The sequence below is a fragment of the Somniosus microcephalus genome, chromosome 26 (assembly GCF_052327205.1).
Source record: "Somniosus microcephalus isolate GS21.2 chromosome 26, FLI_Smic_1.0, whole genome shotgun sequence".
NCBI classification, from domain to species: Eukaryota; Metazoa; Chordata; class Chondrichthyes; order Squaliformes; family Somniosidae; genus Somniosus; species Somniosus microcephalus.
In genome coordinates this window covers 28,496,565-28,520,801 of record NC_141012.1, presented here as the reverse complement: position 1 = coordinate 28,520,801, position 24,237 = coordinate 28,496,565, and the positions used below count along the sequence as shown (strand labels likewise).

The 24,237-nt window shown below is 45.4% G+C and overlaps 1 protein-coding gene across 1 annotated transcript; it reads right to left on the bottom strand.

The window, feature by feature from the left end:
* Positions 1 to 762: 762 nt before the first annotated feature.
* rexo2 (RNA exonuclease 2) lies at positions 763 to 16,030 on the bottom strand. The gene is made up of 7 exons (XM_085967997.1): positions 15,724 to 16,030; positions 14,130 to 14,213; positions 13,934 to 14,011; positions 11,205 to 11,316; positions 4,794 to 4,902; positions 2,697 to 2,750; positions 763 to 1,721 (listed from the first exon to the last, which is right to left on the bottom strand). Exons 1-7 carry the CDS (start codon positions 15,991 to 15,993, stop codon positions 1,586 to 1,588), a joined length of 843 nt encoding a protein of 280 aa, XP_085824123.1. The 5' UTR covers positions 15,994 to 16,030; the 3' UTR covers positions 763 to 1,585.
* Between the last annotated feature and the right edge of the window lie 8,207 nt (positions 16,031 to 24,237).

Genomic DNA, 24,237 nt, shown 5'->3' with positions numbered 1-24,237 from the left:
CTAAAATAAGATGGAGCTCACCAAAATGCATGTAGAGAAAGTGACCCGAATAGGTTGTTCATATTTCAACACAGTTGCATCAGGGCCTGAAGCTCAGCTCTGAAAACCCCTCTCTAAACCACTCATCCTTTAAGATCCTCCTTAAAAACCTACTTTGACCAAGCTTTTTTGTTGGCTGTGTCAATTATTGTCTGATTACACCGTGGGATTTATATGTTAAAGGCATTATATAAATACATTGTTTTTGAAATGCCTTCAAAACATAAGGAATAGTTGATGCAATTACTTGCGAGTAGAGGCAATTGTCAGGACTGTGAGAAACCAGCTGAATACCTCCTGCTAATTCAGTATATAGAGTCCCTAGACACTTGGAATTCCCTTCCTAAGGATCACCACCTTAAAACCTACCGCTTTGCCCAAGCTTTTGGTCGCTGTCCTAATATCTCCTTATGTGGCTTGGTGTCAAATTGTGTTTGATAACACTCCTGTGAAGTGCCTTGAGATGTTTTACTATGTTAAAAAGGTGCTATTTAAAAAGTTGTTGTTGGTTGAAGAACCATTTTATACCTTTAGAAAAACTAGGCTACCTTTAATCAACTCTTGGTGTAAAGTTCCATATGAAAATAGATACAGGAATTTTGAGAGACTTGACAAGAGTTCTGTCTACATCACAAAGATTACTTGCATTATTGGGTAGCAGTGAGTAAAGTACATTTATTTTACCCAGTCTCATTTAGGATAGCAAAACCAAAACACACAAACTTTTGCTGTTACAGGCAGGGTTTATTTTGAATAAAAAGTGAATTTTCAACTGCTCATTTTTTATTACATGACAGAAGTGCTAACAAATAAAGTTGACTGAGTGAAACAGTTTACAATAACAGCCAAACAAAACCGCTTATCCCTATCCATGGTTTTATGTACACCAAACATTTCAGCCCATGATAAAAAAAATTAAACCAGTTTTCTGGCAAGATAATTTTTAAAGCAGCTTGAGATCAGCAACAAAAAACACACCAGAAAGTCACTGCACATGCAGTAATAGAACACCATTACTTGCAATTTGGAGCTTAACCAAGCACCCTATCTCTCAGAAAGATATGGAAATGAATCCTGAATTAAACTGAAGCAGAAAAGTGTTGTCAGATTTATTATGCCACATGCTGGAAGATGGAATGGAGACAGAAGATCAGCCATGATCTTACTGAATGGCGGAGCAAGTTCGAAGGGCCGTATGGTCCTGCTCCTATTTCTTATGTTCCTATATAAATGCAAGAATATCACCAAATTCAAAGCAGTCGTGCTCTAATATAACGCTGCTGTGTCGATTCGTAAGCCAAAAGCTCCAATTAGAAGAAACAAAAAAAGGAGCCAGTTAGCTAAGGCTTCATTATAATTGCTCAATCAGCAAAGGCTGTAACAAATAAAAAGATTAAACACTACAGAAAGAAATTTAGACACTCTGCTTTTAACTGTTACACAGCACAATATAGCTTATTTTCAAGTGCCCAAACTTGGTTGAGAGCAAACAGATATTACAAGTTTGTTGGGAGCTTCCTGGGTGTCATCAGTCAGTCCCTTAGCTCTAGCTCTCTCGCTCGCCACTGTCACCATTTTCTAGGTGAGTTTTTCTCTTCTTCTCATCCGCTTTGGTTTCTTTAAATACATGCATCCTGTAAAACTGGAGCTCTTTGATGCTCTCATGGATGTCATCTAATGCTCTGCAAAGTAAACAGATAGGATTTAAGAACTAGAATTAGTTTATGTAGTAAAACTATTAAAAGTCTATACAAAATAAATGTATTTTAGGTGGGTCATTTTCCCAACTTCCTTCCTCCTCCCCTGAAGGCAAAGAGTTACATTGGATCGCAATTCCCAAAGACGTCAGCACCATTGCACAAGATGGCAACTGTTCAACTATAAGCCTGTCAAGAACAACTGTCTAGGCTATTCAACCAGAGTCAGGCCCAAGTCTGATGTGGTCTTCATCTATTTGAAGCTTGTTAATTTTGTGTTCATGTGCTCCATTTCTGCACTCAGTCCAAGTCAGCCTACATTAGCCCTGCCTTTCAGCATTTTACACCTTTAATAATGCCATTGGGCTTTTCTCATCGGTCATCTATGTGGCCCTCCAGAACATGATGGCAAAATTAAAGCTAAACAGAAGCAACTGTATAGGTCATGAGACAGAAAAATGGATCAAGACTATCCAGGTTTATTACACTTTCAGCAATTTCGCAATCAGGAATAGTGGGATTTTTTTCACCTCCCCAACCTGTACATACAGTTTCCAGGAGGTGAAGCGTGGCATTATCAATGCACTATCCAATTTCCATTAAGGAAGTCCACACTTTTTTTTTTGTAAGCTGTATTTCAACTGCCTAGGTCCTAAACTCTGGAATTCCCACCCTAAATCTCTCCGCTTTTCTTTCCTCCTTTAAGACGCTCCTTCAAACCTATCTCTTTGACCAAGCTTTTGGTCATTTGCCCTAACATCTCCTTATATGGCTCAGTGTCAATTTTTTGTTATTTTTTTTGTTAACGCGCCTGTGAAAGTTTTATTGTGTTAAGGGCGCTATATAAATGCAAGCTGTTGTTGTGGAAGTTTCATGGCTAAATAGGCAAGATTTTAACAAATAAGTCTGTTCTTTTTCTATTATTCCTCCAAATAGTCGGTCATGACAGGCATTACTCACCTGTGTGAAGCTCTTTTCTTTGGTGTATCTTCATATTCATCTGGATACCAGCGTCTAAAAGCATCAAAAGCAAATAATGAACGTTGTTCTGGAAACCTAGATTGAGATTTGAATCTGATAGACAGAAGTATAAACTTGATGGATCAGGAAAAAAAAAAAATCATACAACTTGGTATTGAAAAACTACTGCACTATTGAATAGAACTACAGATCTAATTACAACACAGAATTGTGAGCAGGACAAATAAAGCCTTGAAGTATCAACACTTTACTCTTAAAACAATCTTGTGTTGTTTGCAGAATTCCATTCTGATGACACCAGAAAACAATGGGAATACAGGATTTTCTTCTCCCCAGTAGCTAAATTTTCCATTTAGATTGGCAAATGTAACTCCATTGTTTAAGAAAGGCGAGAGAGAGAGAAATCAGAAAATTATAGACCCATTAGACCAACATATGTTGTGGGGAAGTTGGAATCTATAAGGACAGAGTGACTGACCATTTAGAGAAACGTGAGCTGACTAGAGAGCCAACATGGATTTGTAACGGGTAGGTCATGTCTAGTGAACCCACTTGAATTTTTTGAGGAAGCATCGAAAGTAGACAGGGGAATGTCTACGGATGTAATTTATATGGACTTCCAGAAGGCAAATTATTAACCTGGTTAGGCAGTAGAAGACAGAGTTGGGATAAAGGGTATGCATTTGAATTGGAAGGAAGTGACTAGTGGTATCACACAAGGATCTATGCCGGGTCCTCAACTATTCACTATATTTTATTAATGACAGAGAGCCATATAGCTAAGTTTGCTGATGACACAAAGATTAGTGGTATAGTAAGTAGTGTAGACAGGAGCATAAAATTAGAGACATTGATAAATTAAGTGAGTGAGCAAAACTGTGGCAGATGGATTTCAATGCAGGCAAGTAGGAGGTAATCCATTTTGGATCAAAAAAGGATAGATCGAGTACTTTTTTTTTTTTTAAATGGTGAAAAATTAGGAACAGTGGAGGTCCAAAGAGATTTAGGGGTCCATGTACACAGATCACTAAAATGTAGTAGTCAGGTACAAAAAATAATTAAGAGCACTAATGGAACGTTACCATTTATAACTAGAGGGATAGACTATAAAGGGGAGGAGGTTTTGCTACAGTTATACAAAGCCCTGGTTAGAGCACGCCTGGAGTACTCTGTACAGTTATGGGCACCATACCTTAGAAAGGATATACAGTATTGGCCTTGAAAGGAGGGCAGCGCAGATTCAGCAGAATGTTACCAGGCACCAAAGGTTAGATTATGAGAGGGATTATATAAACTAGGCTTGTATTCCCTGGAATATAAAAGGTTAAGGGGTGATTTGATTGAGGTTTTTAGGATTTTGAAAGGAATGGATAGGGTAGAGAGAGAGAAACCTTTTCTGCTGGGGTGAGTGTCTAGGACAAGGTGACATAACCTTAAAAATCAGCCAGGTCATTTAGGAGAGAATTTAGGAAACACTTCTGCACATAAATGGTGGTAGAAAAAGTGTCAATTCTCCCCCACAAAAAGCAGTAGGTACTAGCTCAATTAATTATTTTAAATTGGAGATCGATAGATTTTTGCTAAAGGGTATAAAAGGATATGGAGCCAAGGCTGTGGATGGAGTCAAGATACAGATCATCCGTGATCTCAATGAATGGCGGAACAGGCCCAAGGGGCTAAATGGCCTGCTCCTGTTTCTATACCAAAGAGTAAGCCTACAACATTTAGTCATGTATCTTGAAACAAGTCTGAAAAGTAAAAAGTGCATTGCCCTGTAGTAACATAGCTGTCAATCAGGCATCTGCCATATGCAGTCTGTCTACAGCAATAGCAACCTAAATGGACTTTATATGGTGTGCTGCACAGGAGCTATACCCTCACCACTGGATCCAATGGGCTCCAATGAAAGTCAGGCACAGCAATAAAAGTGTGTGGTTCTCCCAAGTTGCTAAACAGGTACTCCAGTATGGACAGAACACTCCCATTTTGTATTTCAATACTAGTGCTGCTCAGTCCTATGCTGAAAGTCCAACTCCATAACAACCAACTTTTTGAATAAAACAGCAAACTTTTTACCTGCATAATTCCTTGATGGTGCTGACATCAATTATTCTGTAATGCAAGTGCTTCATGAACTGTGGCATATACTTATCCAGAAACTTTTTATCAGCGTGGACTGAATTTCCTAGAAATACATTTTTAGAACATTAATTTTCTGCTGCATTACACTTTTCCCTTCGAATTTCTTGCTCTGCTCTCTTGAGACACCAACTCATGCAAATGTATGTTCCACAGGTGCCTGCACATCCTGGTAATTCTTCATCTGTGAGCCTCGAGTGTGTAGTTTTAAAAAAACAGCCTGACTGATGAATAGAACCTCAAACTGAGTGCGGTTTAAACAGAGTGCTGCGAGTTGGGCGAGTCAGGGAGTTAGGTGAGGAGTGGAAGGAGGAGTTCCCTTGCTTCGCCTTTGTTTTTCCTAACTTTTCACCCTGTAGGAATTGGTTCTTACTGTACACCAAGGAAAGAGTCCGAGAGCGGGAGCAGTCAAACAACAACAACTGCGAAACCGCTAAAGTGACGTCACAACCAGGGAAGGAGCTGATTGGCAAGTAGGACCCGGTGAGTATTTCTACAGTCCAGTCGTTAAAGTAAAAGCAAGGTCTCTAGTTTAGAGTAAGTAGTGTTTAAAGGGAAGTAAGGTCCCTAGTGTATTTAATATTCATTAATTTAAAGGAAGTAAATTAAGGGTAGGACATGGCAGGGCAGCTCGGCAGTGTGGAGTGCTCCTCTTGTGCTATGTGGGAAGTCAGGGACACGTTAGGTGCCCAGGGCGAACATATGTGCAGGAAGTGTCTCCAGCTGCAGCTACTCAAAATCCGCATTTCGGAGCTGGAGCTGCGGCTGGAGTCACTGTGGAGCATCCGCGAAGCACGTAAAGATTGCACTGCCAGACAGAGTAAAAGAACTAGGAAGGTAGTGCAGGAGTCCCCTGGGTCCAGCTCCCTCTCCAACAGATTTTCCGTTTTGGATACTGCTGGGGGAGAAGGTTTCTCAGGGGAATGCAGCAAGAGCCAAGTCCGTGGCACTACGAGTGGCTCAGCTACACAGGAGGGGAGGAAAAAGAGGGGGAGAGCAATAGTGATAGGGGATTCTATCTTAAGGGGAACAGATAGACATTTCTGTGGCCGCAGACATGACTCCAGGATGGTATGTTGCCTCCTTGGTGCCAGGGTCAAGGATGTCACTGAACGGCTGCAGGGCATTCTGAAGGGGGAGGGCAAACAGTCAGAGGTCATGGTTCACATTGGTACCAACAACATGGGTAGAAAGAGGGATGAGGTCCTGTAACAAGAATTTAGGGAGCTAGGTAGCAGATTAAAAAGCAGGACCTCAAAAGGTTGTAATCTCTGGATTACTCCCGGTGCCACGTGCTAGTGAGTATAGGAATAGAAGGATAGAGCAGATGAATGCGTGGCTAAAGAGTTGGTGCAGGAGGGAGGGCTTTAGTTTCCTGGATCACGGTCTGCTTCTGGGGAAGGTGGGACCTGTACAAGTCAGACGGGTTGCTCCTGAACCAGAACGGGACCAACATCCTTGCAGGGAGGTTTGCTAGTACTGTTGGTGGAGGGGGGGTTTAAATTATCTTGGCAGGGGGATACGGTGTAGAGCTATAGTAGGGGGTGATGCACAGCCAAATATAGAGGAAAAAACAAGTCAGCCTGGAAGGCAGAGCAAATATGTAACGACACAAGGGAGTATGGCAAGGCTGGATGGCATTCATTTTAATGCAAGGAGTCTTGCGAGTAAGGCAGATGAATTGAAGGTGTTTATGAACACACTGGGGTATGATATTGTTGCTATCAGAGACATGGTTGAGGGAGGGGCAGGACTAGCAGCTCAATATTCCTGGGTATAGAATCTTCAGGCGAGATAGAGGGGGGTGTAAAAGAGATGGGGGGTGTTGCAATATTAATCAAGGAGTCAGTTACTGCTGTAAGGAGGGATGATATCTCAGCAGGTTCTGCTAATGAGGCCATATGGGTAGAATTTAAAAACAAAAAAAGTGGGCAAACACTTTGCTGGGAGTGTACTATAGGCCCCCCAAACAGTCAGGGGGAGATAGAGGAACAGATGTGTAGGCAAATCTCAGAAGTTTAGAAATAATAGGGTAATAATAAGTAGGGGATTTCAACTTCCCCAATATTAACTGGGATAATCAGAGTGTGAAAGGCTTAGAGGGTGCAGAATTCTTAAAGTGCATCCAGGAGAGCTTTTTGAGCCGGCATGTAGAAAGTCCTACAAGAGAGGGAGCGGTACTGGACCTAATTCTAGGGAATGTAGCCAGGCAAGTGGTAGAAGTGTCAGTAGGAGAGCATTTTGGTGACAGTGACCATAATTCGGTGAGATTTAAGGTAGTCATGGAAAAGGACAAAGATGGACCGGAAATAAAAGTTCTAAATTGGGGGAAGGCCGATTTTAATATAAGACAAGACAGGATCTGGCCAAAGTGGACTGGGATAAACTACTTGTAGGAAAATCCACATCAGAGCAATGGGAGTCCTTCAGAAAGGAAAGAGAGAGAATACAATGCCAACATGTTCCTGTAAAGGTCAAGGGTGGGACCGACAAACCCAGGGAACCCTGGCTGTCAAGGGATATACAAAAATGGATTAGGGAAAAGAGGCGGCGGCTTTTGGCAGATACAAGACACAAAACAGTGGAAGCCCTAGAGGAGTATAGAAAGTCCAGGGGGGTACTTAAAGAAATTAGTAGAGCGAAGAGGGGGCATGAAAAAACACTGGCGGGCAAAATAAAGGAAAATCCCAAGGTGTTTTACAAGTATATTAAGGGCAAGAGGATAACCAGGGAAAGAGTACGGCCCATTAGGGACCAAAGTGGCAATCTGTGTGTAGAGCCGGAAGATGTAGGTGAGGTTTTAAATGAATATTTTGCATCTATGTTCACCATGGAGAAGGACGACGTAGGCATAGAAATCAGGCAGGGGGATTGTGATATACTTGAACAAATTAGTATTGAGAGGGAGGAGATATTAGCTGTTTTAGCAGGCTTAAAAATGGATAAATCCCCAGGCCCTGATGAGATGTATCCCAGGCTGCTGTGTGAGGCAAGGGAGGAGATTGCAGGGGCTCTGACACAAATTTTCAGAACCTCTCTGGCCACAGGGGAGGTGCCAGAGGACTGGAGAACAGCTAACGTAGTACCATTATTCAAGAAGGGTAGTAGGGATAAACCTGGGAATTACAGGCCAGTGAGCCGAACATCAGTGGTAGGGAAGTTATTGGAAAATTTTCTGAGGGACAGAATTAGTCTCCACTTGGAGAGGCAAGGATTAATCAGGGATAGCCAGCATGGCTTTGTCAGGGGGAGATCATGTCTAAACAATTTGATTGAATTTTTCGAGAGGGTGACTAGGTGTGTGGATGACGGTAATGCAGTTGATGTAGTCTACATGGACTTCAGTAAGGCTTTTGACAAAGTCCCACATGGGAGACTGGTCAAGAAGGCAAGAGCCCATGGGATCCAGGGCAATTTGGCACATTGGATCCAAAATTGGCTTAGTGGCAGGAGGCAGAGGGTGATGGTCGAAAGTTGTTTTTGTGACTGGAAGCCTGTGTCCAGTGGTGTACCGCAGGGATCGGTGCTGGGTCCTTTGCTGTTTGTAGTGTACATTAATGATTTAGATATGAATGTAGGAGGTATGATCAGTAAGTTCGCAGATGAAACAAACATTGGTGGAGTGGTAAATAGTGAGGAGGGAAGCCTCAGGCTACAGGACGATATAGACGGATTGGTTAGATGGGCAGAACAGTGGCAAATGGAATTTAACCCTGGAAGTGTGAGGTGATGCATTTTGGGAGGACTAACAAGGCAAGGGAATACACAATGAATGGTAGGACCCTAGGAAGGACAGAGGAACCTTGGTGTGCATGTATAGATCCCTGAAGGCAGCAGGACAGGTAGATAAGGTGGTTAAAAAGGCATATGGGATACTTGCCTTCATTAGCCGAGGCATGGAATATAAGAACAGGGAGGTTATGATGGAGCTGAACAAAACGCTAGTTAGGCCACAGCTGGAATACTGTGTGCAGTTCTGGTCGCCACACTATAGGAGGGATAAATGTAAGAAGTCACACAACACCAGGTTATAGTCCAACAGCTTTATTTGAAATCACAAGCTTTCAGAGCGCTGCTCCTTCTTCAGGTGAAGTGGAGAAATGCATAAAGACACAGCTTATATAGTCAGAGAATCATGTCAGATGTTTACAGGTAACCTTTCCAACTGCCATTTATCACACCTCGGCAGAGAGATAATCACAGCAGTCAAAGGTGTGAATGGTGTCCAAACAGGTCAGTCAGGGAAACATTACATCAAAGAACAATGAGGTGGGGTCACAAGGGGTCAAATATTGCAGATGCTGGGGTCTGTATGAAAAACAAAAAACATTTTTTTTGGCTGGAAATCACAGCAGGTCCGGCCGCATCTGTGTAGAGAGAACAAGCCAATGTCGACTCGAGTCTGGATGACCCTGCATCAGGTGGGGTTACATGTAGCGTGACATGAACCCAAGATCTCGGTTGAGGCCGTCCTCATGGGTGCGGAACTTGGCTATCAGTCTCTGACTATATAAGCTGTGTCTTTATGCATTTCTCCACTTCACCTGAAGAAGGAGCAGCGCTCCGAAAGCTTGTGATTTCAAATAAAGCTGTTGGACTATAACCTGGTGTTGTGTGACTTCTTACATTTGTCCACCCCAGTCCAACTCCGGCATCTCCACACTATAGGAGGGATGTGATTGCATTGGAGAGGGTGCAGAGGAGATTCACCAGGATGTTACCTGGGCTGGAGCGCTTCAGCTATGAGGAGAGACTGGACAGCAGAAGGCTGAGGGGGGACCTGATTGAGGTGTACAAAATTATGAGGGGCATAGATAGGGTAGATAGAAAGGAACTTTTCCCCTTAGTAGAGGGGTCAATAACCAGGGGGCATAGTTTCAAGGTAAGGGGCAGGAGGTTTAGAGGGGATTTGAGGAAAAGCTTTTTCACCCAGAGGGTGGTTGGAATCTGGAACTCACTGCCTGAAAGGGTGGTAGAGGCAGGAACCCTCACAAGAAGCATTTAGATGAGCACTTGAAACGCCATAGCATACAAGGCTACAGACCAAGTGCTGGAAAATGGAATTAGAATAGACAGGGCTTGATGGCCGGCGCAGACACGATGGGCTGAAGGGCCTCTTTCTGTGCTGTATAACTATGACTATAAACGGAGCAAGGAAGGATGGTCAGGAGTTAAAGTGCAGGACTGTACAATTGTATAAATCTAATTTTAGAATGACTCTAAGTGACCCAACTATTTTAACCAGATCTATACCTTGCTAGAAAAAGTTATTTCCCAATACAATGATTCTTTTACCCCTTCTTATTCTAGAAATATATTTTGGCTGCTGTTTCTTTGACCATTCTCATACATGATCCCTTGCTCCTTACACCTTCAAGAGTATTCATACTTTCTCTGATATCAAGGAGCATAAGAACACAACATAAGAATTAGAAGCAGAGTCGGCCATATGGCCCCTCGAGCCTGCTCCGCCATTCAAGATGATCATGACTGATCTTCGGCCTCAACTCCACTTTCCCGCCCGATCACCATATCCCTCGATTCCCCAAGAGACCAAAAATCTCTGTCTCAGCCTTGAATATACTCAACGATCCAGCATCCACATCCCTCTGGGGCAGAGAATTCCAAAGATTCACAACCCTCTGAGTGAAGAAATTCCTCATCTCAGTCTTAAAATGGCCAGCCCCCTAATTCGAGACTATGCCCCCTAGTTCTAGACTCTCCAGCCAGGGGAAACAACCTCTCAGCATCTACCCTGTCAATCCCCCTCAGAATCTTATACGCTTCAATGAAATCACCCCTCATTCTTCTAAACTCCAGAGAGTATAGGCTGAATCTACTCAATCTCTCATTAGGACAACCCTCCCATCCCAAGAATCACTCTAGTGAACCTTTGTTACACCGTCTCCAAGGCAAGTATATCCTTCCTCAGATAAGGAGAGCAAAACTGTGCACAGTACTCTAGGTATGGTCTTACCCAAGCCCTGTATAATTGTAGCAAGACTTCCTTACTCTTGTACTCCAACCCCCTTTCAATACCCAACATGCCATTTTCCTTACTAATTGCTTGCTGTATCTGCATGCTGTGTTTCTTGTACAAGGACACCTAAATCTCTCTGAATACCAATATTTAATAGTTTCTCAGTTTTTCTATTCTTCCTACTAAAAAGTGTATAACCTCACATTATACTCCATCTGCCACCAAATTGCCCACTCACTTTACCTGTCTATATCCTTTGCAGGCTTTGTGTTACCTTGAATGGATAAAACATTTTCAGGACCAGCAGCATCAATGAAATAAAAAAAAGCCCATGCAAGCCAAATAATACCTTAGTTAATCTGACATACCTGCAAGAGGACAGAGGCCTGGCGGGGTATGCTGGCGCACAAAGGACAGAAACTCGTATTCTGCTTGCTGCAGGCTGATCTTACTGTCTCGCACTGCCTGTGTGAGACCTGACTGCAAGGAAAGGGCAAAAAAAAGTAGATATATGCACACCGTTTTGAAGCCAGATGTACAGATTCTTAGCTACAGAGATGACATTTATCCACACTATTAAAAAAAAATCCACAACTGTGGCACGCTCCTGCCACTGCATCAACTTATGCAAGCACCTCATCAAAATGAAATCTCAAAACTTTTGTAGAGTTTACATTTTCAGAATGAACAGTTTGTTCATCAACTGACATTTTCCTTCACATTTACTTCCCCTCCCCCCCCCACTCAGTAAACGTCAAAATCATTTTTATAAAGACACTAGTCAAATCTCCTGTGGCATTGCATGAGGAGTGAAGTACAGGTGTTGTTTTCAGGCAAAGTGATGCTGGACCAGGGTATGCAGGTTTAATTCAGAACCATTGAGCTATTTGAAATTTATTTTTTATATTTATTATAAATTCTTATAAGAACATAAGAAAGAGTAGGTCGTACAGCCCCTCAAGCCTGCTCTGCTAGTCAATAATTTTTTTTTAAGTTTTTGTTCTGATATTTACGTGTGTATGTCTCAATCTTTGTTTCACTTTCTGTACAATGATTTCAATATGACTTAGATTGCCAGCTTTTTACTTCCTGCTGAGAGAATTCTTCAATCTGATTGGCTGATCAGCCTGCCTGTCCTGGTGCTGGACGCCACAGATCCCCTGTAACTGGCGCCAAATTGAAACGGGCATCAAATTAGGAAACCTATGCTCTAGAGCCTGCTAAATCTTTGTGGGCAGCTTCCCCCCCCCGCCCCGCCCCCCCCCCCCCCCACAAACTCCCTTCGCCGCTGATCCCAAAATCCAGGCCACTGTGGCAAGTTTGCATAGGAATTTGTAATGGAAAGTTGACATGAATGTGAAAAACAGATTGATCCTTCTACAAAAAGTTCCAATACATTATTGTTTTCTTCCCCATCGACTCCCACAAGCAACTTGTGATATGCATTCTGTTTTGCTGTACAAGATCACCCTCACCAGAAAACAGGAAATTAAAACTACTAACACTGATGTGGTACGCCACAGGAAGCTGAAAACAAAGAGGCCAGTCAGCCAAAGAGCAACATTTGAAAATTAAGATATAGTACAAACATATGAACAATGACAAACAGGTAAAGACCCTCTGGTCCATCGAACCTGTCCGACACAATTGCAATATCTCACAATATGTACACTCCCAACCCCACACGAAACCATGTGATCTCCTGGGTGAGGCAAAACCCCCCAGAAAAACTCAGGCCAATTTGGGGTTGGGGGGGGAGGAGTCCGGGAAATTTCTCTCCAACCCATGTGGGTGATCGAAACTAGTCCAGGAAATCATTCGGGCCCTGAATTCCCTGCAGTATCTATCGTCTGTAAGAGGTGATCTCTGCCCCAGCCAGAAACATGTCCGCTCTCGCTTGAAGGAATTCAGTGAATTACCATCCACCGCATGAGACAGCAGTCATTTCAACAGAATTGGAAATGGAAAAATATTTAGTTCCCGATGCTGCAGAGGACATTACAGAAAGAAGTCCTCCAAGGTGATTTCAAAGGAATCTATTCAAACTAGGGAAGATGCTCAGGAAACAAAATTGAAATGTTTCAAAAGCATTTCACCCAACGAATTATCTTTGAAGTACAGTGACTATTGTTGATATATAGGCAACCAAATATTGAACCAGAGTGCTAGGACATATCATATGGACGGTCCTAAACAAATTTGATGTTAACAGATTGTTGTTTTGAAGGGAGCGGGAAGGAGGATTAGGCAGGATCGGCAATTCAGACACAAGGGGGCGATTTTTCTCAGCCCCGAGGAGGCGGGACTGCTGGGAAAATGGCAGAATTTGGAGACGGGTGGCAAACCCGCCTCCATGCCATCTTCCCAGGAGGCGGGTTGCCGTCCCCGCTGGGTCCCAGGTAGTTAACAGGCAGAAAATAGGATTATCCCGTTTTTGCCCTCAAGTGCGGGCTTCCCGAAGGCTCCAAAACCCGCCAGGGTTATCGAGGCGAGTAGTGGGTCTGAAGGGGTCGGGGATGTGCAAAAGCGTGGTGTGAAGGTAAGTGATGGGTGCAAGAGTGTAGAGGTGAGTATCTGAATAAGTGTTTTTAAAAGTGTACTTACCTTTGTTTCTTCCTGCAGGCTTCAGTCGGTTTCTATACAGAGAGTCTTGCACCTCCGTGTTGCAGATCAGAGATAACCATTGCATTCTCAGATGCAACAAACATCTCATTTCTGTAAACGAAAGAAGGTTGATGAGGTCTTGTATGCAAGACCTCATCAAACTACACGGAATGTCAGTGTTTGACAGCTTCACAGAGCTGTCAAACGATGAATTATTTCTTTCAAAAATTCTTGACAGATGACACGTCATATGTTGATGTGCTCTGCAACCGGCTTCGCCCTAATTGGCCTGCTGAGCCCGCCGGGCAAGCTTAACAAGGTCAATCGGGAAAATCCCACTGGTTGGCCAGAAGCTAATGGAGGCGGTATTGAAACCCGTCAAGAAGGAGTCCCGCCTCCAAAAGCTTCCCATTCAGAAAATCACCCCAAGCATGTCAATGTGTAGCTGTGTAGAAGTACCAGTATAACTGAAAAATAGTAGGCAGCACCTTACCTTTCCATGATGTTCCGTACACCAGTCTGACATGCCATCCAGCAGCTCATTTGGTTGGTTAACAATCAAATGTGGACCCTGATAAAAAAACACCAGTGACATTGACACTTTGACACTTTATTTTTGGAACATAAAAGACACCATTTTAAATCTTTTTCCAGGGGTGCGTCCTGAAGTACATTTTTAGGCATCTTACCTCGACTAAAATATTCAATTCTGAATCGGTTATAATGCAAGCCATTTCTATGATTTTATCTTTTTCTATGTCCAACCCAGTCATCTATTTAGGGAAAAAAAAGAGGAAAATGTCAAACCACATTGTAATTTTACACACAGAAGAATGTTTTTACTCCTGGCAATTCCATAAAATAGTAAAAGCCTAGTACTGCAAAACATTGTCACTGAATAGCACTCTTGAAAAACCCAAAGCACAATTTTATGATAGTAGCAGAGAATTAGAATAATTATAATAATTCTCTGCTTCTGTCTATCTCATTTCTACACAAAAGACATATTTAAGTATTTGCATATAACAGAATAGCAGCGCAGAATCTTAACTGCCTCCATCTACAAAAACTTGAGCCAATAGATTTGATATATATTCAGTGAACTCCACATTATAAAATTCTTCAATTACTTGTTCCTTCACGTCATTAATAAATATATTCAAGAAGGAGTTAGATATATTTCTTAAGGCTAAAGGGATCAAGGGATATGGAGAGAAGGCAGGGACAGGGTAATGAGTTTGGATGATCAGCCATGATCTCATTGAATGGCAGAGTAGGCTCAAGGGGCCGAATGGCCTGCTCCTATCTTCTATGTTTTTATTCTTTAGGATTCTGGTTAATCAATTACAAGACTGTAACATTAACTACACCAGAACAAAAAAAAGCACACATATTTGGGACAGTTTGGAATCCACAAAGTGAAACCAGCTTATACAACACCCAGTGCAACACAACTGGATCAGCTCTACCTTACTGCAATAACTCTAATCCAACCAATTTTCAATCCCATTTCATCAATTATAGTTTCCCAGCTGTATACACCCCTCACTTTCCCACCTCGGGCAAACGAATTGTCCCTAGAGCTTTAGCAACACCACTATTGACCCAGAAAAAATGAAATGGTCTGCACACTCTAGCTTCTCCATTCTTCTGCTAAAGGGTCCCATTCTCCTCGGAGCACCTCATCAACTGATATAAGCAGCTTGCAATAGTAAAATCACATGGAAAACTTGCATCATCTCTCTCTCTCTGGCACATTACATGCGCGCACAAACAGTGCCACCAAGCATAAAATCTTTCCTAGCTTCAATTCCTGTTCAATTGAAACCCATGGTCTAAGCATTAATTATACAGATCGTGATTTCATTACTGGAGATAAAAACATTTTTCACACGGTATATCCAGGAAATCACTTTTTAATCAGAGACTCTGCTTCTAAAAAAAATGACGCCTTTGTATTAGGGCCTTTTCAAGTGGGGCTAAAATGCAGATAAGTAAAAAAAAAATCCAGGCAAGTGGCACGATTATCAATAGGAAAAGCAAAATACAGAGGATGCTGAGCTGGGAGCTAAAGCACAGCACGATTCATAGATTAATGAAAAGCTGCATTGACAAAAAAACAATTACATAATTCCAGCAGCTGCCACTAAACTTAGCAAATTCTGCCTGCAGCGGCTGGCGGGAAAGGTTTGCTGTCCCTCTCCCGGCAGTGTATTAATTTAACATTCAGAAGTTGTAGCTCACGGTAGAGAGGGGGCGGGGGGGGGAGGAAGGGAAAGTTACCTCCAGATCCACCCAGACCATCCTCTTGGCCATGCTTTGGGCCGCCATGGTAGTGAGGCGCCGGGGCATGAGCCAGGCGACCAGGCCGGGAGCGGACACCGGCTGCTCGGTGTGGCGGAACCCGGGGGAAGCGGAGAGCGGGCGGACAAGGACAGGGGCGAGGCCGCTGTTGATGAGGGAGCGGGCGCCAAATGGCGGGCGGCCGGCAGAGAAATAGCGCTGCCACTCGCGGCCCACAACTTTAAGTCCCGCCCGATGGCCGCGCAGCATCGTCTGCCACTCTGCGCTGCGGCACCTAGCGACTGGCCACGCCCCCGGCGGCACCTAGCAACTGGCCCCGCCCCACACCTAGCAACAGGCCCCGCCCCACACTGCGGCACCTTGCAACTGGCCCCGCCCCACACTGCTCCATCCCAACCTGCCAGTCCCCCCCAGTTGGTGCTGAGAGTCTCTTCCATTGTGGAAGTTCCAAATGAAGGATTATTTGTCAAATACATTCATCTAAATGCTGTTTTATGTTAGCAATTGATGTCCTGGCCAATATTTATTCCTCAACCAACATCACTAAAACAGATTATCTGGTCATTACCACATTGCTGTTTTTGGGAGTTTGCTGTGCGCACATTGGCTGCCCCATTTTCCACATTACAACAGTGACTCCACTTCAGAAAGTACTTCATTGGCTGTAAAGCGCTTTGGGATGTCCCGAGGGCGGTGAGAGGTGCTGTATAAATGCAAGTCTTTCTTTTCTTCCTTACACAATAAATTATATTTAGCCTGTCATCGCTGCAGTATTGCCCACCTCACCATCCCATAAATCAAGACACACATTCTTAAAAATAAAGAGATTTGGTATATAAATCAGGAGTTGCTTTTTTTTTCAAATATAAACCAATATTGATAGTTGGTAAAACCACATTGGTGGCTTTTTTAATGTCTAACAGGTCACAACTCTTTACAAAAACTATATTACTGCAGCTGAAAATGCATTACAAAAAACCTTGTGGCGTGAGTCTATCCGGCATCGGCCCCCCCCACCCCCCGCCTTTTGCCACTCCGGGAGGGGGCTGCTCGCTCTGTGTCCGGGTCATCTCGGATCATCAATACCAAACGTGTCCTATCCTAAGGACTATCCTAAATCAAAATGTTCTGAAAAACACTCACTCACACGTACACAGACAATACACGCATTCAAACACACACATTCACTCAACAACAACTTGTATTTATATAGCGCCTTTAATGTAGTAAAATGTTCCAAGGAGTGTTATCTAACAAACTTTGACACTGAGCTACATAAGGAGCTATTAGGGCAGATGACCAAAAGCTTGGTCAAAGAGGTAGGTTTTAAGGGGTGTCTTAAAGGAGGAGAGAGAGGTAGAGAGATGGAGAGGTTTAGGCAGGGAGTGCCAGAGCTTGGGGCCTCGGCAACAGAAGGTACGGCCACCAATGGTTGAGCGATTATGAGCAGGGATGCTCTAGAGGCCAGAACTAGAGGAGCGCAGATATCTCAGGGGGTTGTGGGGCTGAAGGAGATTACAGAGATAGGGACGGGTGAGACCATGGAGGGATTTGAAAACAAGGGTGAGAATTTTAAAATTGAGGCGTTGCTTGACCGGAAGCCAATGTAGGTCAGCGAGCACAGGGGTAATGGGTAAAGGAGACTTGGTGCGAGTTAGAACACGGGATGCTGCATTTTGGATGACCTCAAGTTTACATAGGGTAGGACGTGGGAGGCCAGCCAGGAGTGCGTTGGAATAGTTGAGTCCAGAGGTAACAATGGCAACGGATGAGTATTTCATCAGCGGATGTACTGAGGCAGGGGCGGAGATGGGCAATTTTACGAAGGTGGTCTTAGTTATGGCAGATATGTGGTCGGAAGCTCATTTCAGGGTCAAATAGGACACCAAGGCTGTGAACAGTGTGGTTCAGCCTCAGACAAATGCTAGGGAGAGGGATGGAGTCGGTAGCTAGGGAACGAAGTTTATGGCGGGGACTGAAGACAATGACTTCAGTCTTCCCAATATTCGTTTGGAGGAAATTTCTGCTCATGCAGTACTGGATGTTGGACAAGCAGTCTGACAATTTAGAGACAGACACAGACATTCACACAAATACAGACATTCACTCACACACACACACACACGTACATAGACAACACACGCATTAAAAATACGAAGATTGAGGCGGTTTCTATCCACAGAAAGGCTGTTCTTGGAGACCCGACTTGCACACCTATCCCAGCAGTGTTTATAAACAGCCTGGGGCGGGTGGACAGAGGCCGGGGCCCAGGGGTCTGCCTCAGGTGCCAGTCGTCAGCAGACAGTGCCGCTCACCTGGGGGTGAGGGAGGCATCCTCCCTGAGTTTCTGCATAAATAAAACAGCAACACCTTACCAACCAATATGGGCTTGGCCCTCCCGTTTTCACTGTCACTCTGGTTCTCACGGTCACATAGAAACATAGAAGATAGGAGCAGGAGTAGGCCATTCGGCCCCTCGAGCCTGCTCCGCCATTCAATGAGATCATGGCTGATCATCCAAACTGAGTACCCTGTCCCTGCCTTCTCCCCATATCCCTTGATCCCTTTAGCCTTTAGAAATATATCTAACTCCTTCTTGAATATAAACAATCAAGATGCATTTCTCCCGCCGAAAAAACAAACGGTCAGCGGAATCGGGACGGTACCATGAGAAGAGGGAGGGGGGGGTGAAGAAGGAGAGACAGTAAATGTAAGTAAAGTAAAGGTAAAACATTGAGGAGTAAAATTTAACAACAATGCCATTTCTGAGGCGTTCTTTGCCAATAAGTCTTTAAAGAATGTATTTAGGTGTTTTAAGTGATTTTGGTACCAACCGCTCCCCCCCATTTTGTACCTATAATGGATTTGAATGGGTGATAACCAATGTTCTCCCTAATTTTTTTTGGGTGTGCTGCCTCTTTAAGAAGGTAAGAATTCATAAGTTAAGACTATGGGGTCGATTTTCTGCCAGCCGTCAGGCGGCTTTCCATGCGGCCGGGGGCCGAAAATCGCAGAAAAAGTGGGTCAGGACCCCCCCCCCGCCTGATTCCCCGCCCCGTCCGACTTTCGGACTGCTGTTTCCCCGTGACCCGCTTCAGTCCCGGCCGCCGCTGGCGGGACTGGTCGTCGGAACACTAATGACCAATAATTACCTTGTTGAAGTAGATTTTCCGGGGCCGTTGCGACTTTGGGGCTTTCCCCACATCAAACACACCTGTGGGGAACCCCACTGATGAGACCTGGCGTGAAGCTTGCCGGCTTGCTAGCTGTCAGCTGCAGGTCAATCGGAGAAGCTGCGATTTAAAGGGACTGCACTTGTATGTTGAAGGACCTTGTTGTTGCAGGTTTGGGGCTACTTCTTCAAGGCTTAGGCACAGCTGTGGAAGGTTGGAGCCTCACACACTTCTCCAATGCGATCTCCTGGGAAGCCCCTCTCGCCACCGTCACTCAGCGCTTCCTCAGCGGAGGCATCTACGAGAAGCTTGGGACGCCTTTTTTACCTTCCCTTCTTGCCATTAGAGGATCTCCAGCAGCAGAGGCGGCAGCAGCAGAACCAGGAACAGCAGGATCAGCAACAGGAGCACCAGGCTGCTGCTCACTCACCTGAAGCTGCACAGGCCAGAAGGGGCCAGCGCTTGGAAGTGGCTTGAGAGCACCTTGCTGCGCTTTAGGGGGCCATCGGGACCTGTTTCTGCACTGGCAGTCCTACTCAGAAGGACTTCCATGAAGATCTGGTTTCTCTGTTCAACAGATGGCCAACGCTCCTCAAGAGATGTCATTCTCTTATGAGCACTCACCATGTTTTCCGTACCCTGGCGAGTTATCTCCTCCATGGAGGTTGCCAACCTTTCCATGGTGATGCGTTCATGTGCCAATGACTCCACAAAGGCTCTGCTCATGGTCGCTATGGACTCCTCCATTCGCTCCACACTTGCAGCGACCCTGGAGACAAAACCTGCCAGAGACTCCTGCATCTGTGCAAGGAGATCCATCACCTCTTCTCTTGCGGATGGACCCAGAGGCAGAGGGTCGACATGCAGCGCAGCTGAGCTGAGCTGGCAGAGTCCTGCGCCCTCCGACAAGGACTCTCCACTGCTGTCCCTGTCTCCACAATCTGCTGAGGCTCACTTGTGAGCTGTGAAACACCAGGTGACAACACTACTCTATGTCCCGAAGGTCCCCCCGAGGTGTGAGTGTCTGCGCTGGTGCTGGGTGCGCTTACTTCTGCTGACGCTGCGCCCTCAGAGGTTGGAGCTTCCTCTGAGGAGTCTGGCTGCACAGCCTCTTCCTCCTCCACAGTGAGGATGGGGGCTCTGGATGGTACTGTGGGGGAGTAAAGGAAGGAGTTAGAGATGTAATGCCAAGGTTCTTCTGGTGACTCACAGCGAGTTGGCATCTGCTGACACCTGCATCCATGCAGCATTGGTCTCGGTGGGAGGCCTCTTCCTCCCTGACCTAGGGAAGAGGACCTCCATGTGGGCCCTAACCCCATCCAATAATGCCTGCAGTGAAGCCTCGTCGAATTTGAAGGCAGCTCGGGGTCTGGCACTGGCCACAGCTGCTGCAGGCTCCTCTGCCATCCTGTATGGTTCGTTTGGAAGCCTTCAGAGGATGCAGTGCTTGCTTTGGACCTTGAAAGCACCACGAATGATGACATCATACTGTGGGGATTTCTGACTCGAATTGGACAATTAGCAAGGCTTCCCACATGCTGGGAATGAATTAGCCACTTGAGGGAAAATTGCGTGGAGCTGGCTGACACTTTTTTACGTGTCAGAAACCCCACATTCGGGGAAACCCGACCATTTCCCACACAAGCCGCAAATCGGGGCCCACGTGTGTAACAGAGAGGAGTTCTGGCTGACAAAAGCAAGAAAAGAGGAAGCAGTGAATAGATGAGCGGATATTAGGAATCTTTGCGAATTAATTCTGTGGAAAGGTCATTTGACAGGCAACAATGAAAGAGAATATGGAAAAGAAAGTTGCGAGGAGGACGTTATCTTGCATATCTGGCAACAATTGTTTTAGGAACTCTTGACCAGAAAGAAAACAGCTGATGCTACACACAGTGGCTCTAATCAAGGTGAGAATGGTGACAGGGCTAACTGGCAACTCAACAACAACTTGCATTTATATAGTGTCTTCAAAGTGGGAAAATGCCCCAAGGCGCTTCTCAGGAGTGTAATAAGACAGAAATTGACACTGAGCCAAATAAGGAGAAATTAGACTAAAAGCTTGGTCAAAGGGTTAAGTTTTAAAGAGGGTCTTAAATGAGGAGAGAGCAGTGGAAAGATGGAGAGGTGTAGGGAGAGAATTGCATAAGCCTAGGGCCTAGAGGGTGGAATGAGGTGGAGGTAGGCAGTTTTTGTGATGGAGAGGCAATGGGAGTCGGAAGCTCAGCTTCTGAACTGATGGAACCAGCAGCGAGGGAATGGAGTTTGTGGTGGGGGCTGAAGACAACAGCTTTGATTTTCCCAATGTTTAATTGGAGGAGATTATGGCTCATCCAGGGCTGGATGTCGGACAAGCAGTCTGACAACACAAAGACAATGGGGGAAACGTGGTTTGGTGGGCAAGGGGAAGGGAGGGTTGTGGCAGCGGCAGCTCAACGGATGGTCTCAATCTTAGTGACAAAGAGGTCCATGAGCTTCACAGAATCACAGAAACCCCACAGTGCAGATAGAGGCCATTTCGGCCCATCGAGCCTGCACCGACACATATCCCACCCGATCCCCGTAACCCCCACACCAACACATATCCCACTCTATCCCCGTAACCCCACGTATTTAATTCCCCTAACAATAAGGGTCAATTTATCATAGCCAATCAACCTAACCCGCACATCTTTGGACTGTGGGAGGAAACCGGAGCACCCGGAGGAAACCCACGCAAACACGGGGAGAATGTGCAAACTCCACACAGACAGTCACCCGAGGCCAGATTCGAACCCGGGTCCCTGGCGCTGTGAGGCAACAGTGCTAACCACTATGCCACCGTGCTGCCGCACTTGTTGGAGGTGAGGGTGGACAGGAGCAGGGGAACTGGGTTTAAGGAGACGGTTGGTAGTGAAGAATAGTTGCCGGTGGGGTGGAGGGTTACCTTTGCCTTCCAGGATGATCCTGCAATAGTGAGCAGTTTTGGCAAATGTCAATAGTGCTTGATGTGGTCCAGCCAGATCTGGCAGTGAATTGCTAAACTAGTTGTGCACCATATAAGTTCAATGAACTTAAAGATTAGCTCTTTTAAAAAGCCGGCACAAGCATAATGGGCCGAATGGCCTACTTTTGTGCTGTTATGATTCTAAGATGGGTGCCATACCAGGGGGAATGATCAGGGTAATAGAGAGTAAGGGCCTTACTGGGAACAACGGTGGAGGTGAGGGTGTGATTGAATAGAATGATAGCTGTAAAAGTACCATGGCGAATGGAGGGCACAATGCTAGGCTGTTGAGAAAGTGCCATTGTTTGTGACTTGAGGGAGAGTGTTCTCCCGGGGCGGACGCAGAACAAAGTGGGGTTGGAAGGGGGACCGGGGATCAGTGGTCCCTTTAAGCTGTGTGGCCACGCAGCCTTCTGCAGCTTCCATGCAGCTGGCTCCCCAGCTTTTAAATAGGAAAAAACGCGCTGTGCGGTATTTTGAATGGGCTGCACAGCCCCTTAAAGGGGTCGCGCACCAAAAAAATAAATAAAAGGGAACACTGCCGGGGTTGTAAATGTTGAGGGATACAAGGAAGTGATCAGAGGTGGCCTAGTCTGTGATTGAGATGATGATACTAGGGAGGCGATGTGAGATGGCAAGTTCGAGGGGGGTGGCTGGGAATATGGGTAGGAGAGTTTATACGGAGGGTGGGGTTAAAAAGGGACACGAGGGCAGTGAACTCAGAGGAGCGAGGTGAGTTGAGCTGGAGGTTGAAATCACCGAGGATGAGAAGTCACTCAGTGCAGAGGCTGAGGGAGGAAAGGAGCGAGGATATCTCGGTGAGAAACATGGGGTGGGGCTTGGGTAGGCGGTAAAGAACGAGGAGTTTAAAGAAGAGGCAAGAGGGGTGGAACAAGGTAAGGTGCCAGAAGAGTACTGTGACAGACCAAGGTGAGGTTTGATGATGAGCCACATTGCCACCATGGTGGTTTGGGTGGAGCAAGCGGTGGAAGGTATAGCCAGGTGGGGAGGCTTCAGTAAGGGCAAGGTGTCATCACCCATGAGCCAAATTTCTGTCAAGGCCATGATGTCAATGCAATCATCCACAATAAGGTAATGGATAGCAGGGGTCTCGTTCGCAAGTGAACGGACATTCGGAAGGGAGATGTGGAGAGGGTCGGTGATTGTTGATCCACTGGCACAGTCCACGGACTCAGTGGTGGAACGGGTGAGCGGGACAGGAAGGAAGTTGCCAAGATTAGTCCCCAGCGGGCGCACTGGGTGGGAAAGTCGGTGAGACTAGAACTAGGGGGCATAATCTTAGAATAAGGGGCTGCCGTTTCAAAACTGAGATGAGGAGAAACTTCTTCACTCAGAGGGTAGTAAATCTATGGAATTTGCTACCTCGGAGAGCTGTGGAAGCTACGACATTAAATAAATTTAAAACGGAGATAGACAGTTTCCTAGCTGATAAGGGAATTAGGGGTTACGGGGAGCGGGCAGGGAAGTGGACGTGAGTCTAGGTTCGGATCAGCCATGATCCTATTGAATGGCGGAGCAGGCCCGAGGGGCCGTATGGCCTACTCCTGCTCCTACTTCTTATGTTCTTATGAGAGCGGTGGATTGGACAGTTGCGGCTGTGTTAGTAAGGAGGCAGCGACGAGTGCCTCGATGGGCCCTCTAGTGAAAGCAGAGAGAGGCACAGAGGGAAGCTGTGGGCTTATTCAGGAGAGAGTCAAGCCTGGGATGGTGGCAGCAGTAGAAAGGTAGAGGAATAGGGAAGGGTTGGGGTACGAATTTTGGGGGGGGGGCGGAATGGGGAAAGCACCCGAGAGGGAGAGATGAAAGGAGGCATGACTGGCTAGCAGAAAGGAGAGGAGGGCCCAGAGGGGCAAAGAGAAGAGAATGAAAAGGGGAGATAGAAGTAATGGGCTTGGGTCTGGAGTAGCAGCCAAAATGTGAAATTCAACTAAGCTTGGAAGATAGCGAGAGGATGAGGAGGTGGAACCTGTAGTAATAATTATTAAAAAAAACTGGATAGCACTTCCTCACATTGAAGCCTCTCAAAGTCACACATTGTGACTTTCATCGCTGTAGAGGTTGTGGAATGTCTGTACAAGCCAGCAAGGAGAACATTGCATCACTATCCCAAGAGCTCAGCTGCCTGCGGCCAGAAAAGACAATCCAGAGGCACCAGAGAAAAGCACCCAGCACTTCCAGAAGGACTTGTGTTACTGAGGTGGGGAGCTGCCTTAGATCAATGCAAAGATAAATGTAACAGTTGTTACATGTTCAGGGTGTGAAAGGATTCGCAAATTTCATGTCTCCCCCGAAGATTTACTTTTGATTTATTAA

Bases quoted from the DNA above. Each gene is read 5' to 3' on its own strand.
- rexo2 (XM_085967997.1), bottom strand. From the start codon at position 15,993: ATGCTGCGCGGCCATCGGGCGGGACTTAAAGTTGTGGGCCGCGAGTGG. The intron at 2,751-4,793 runs GTAAAAAGTTTG...TGATGCTTTTAG, and splicing joins ACCATCAAGGAATTATGCAG to ACGCTGGTATCCAGATGAAT. The intron at 1,722-2,696 runs GTGAGTAATGCC...TTTACTTTGCAG, and splicing joins AAGAAAAGAGCTTCACACAG to AGCATTAGATGACATCCATG.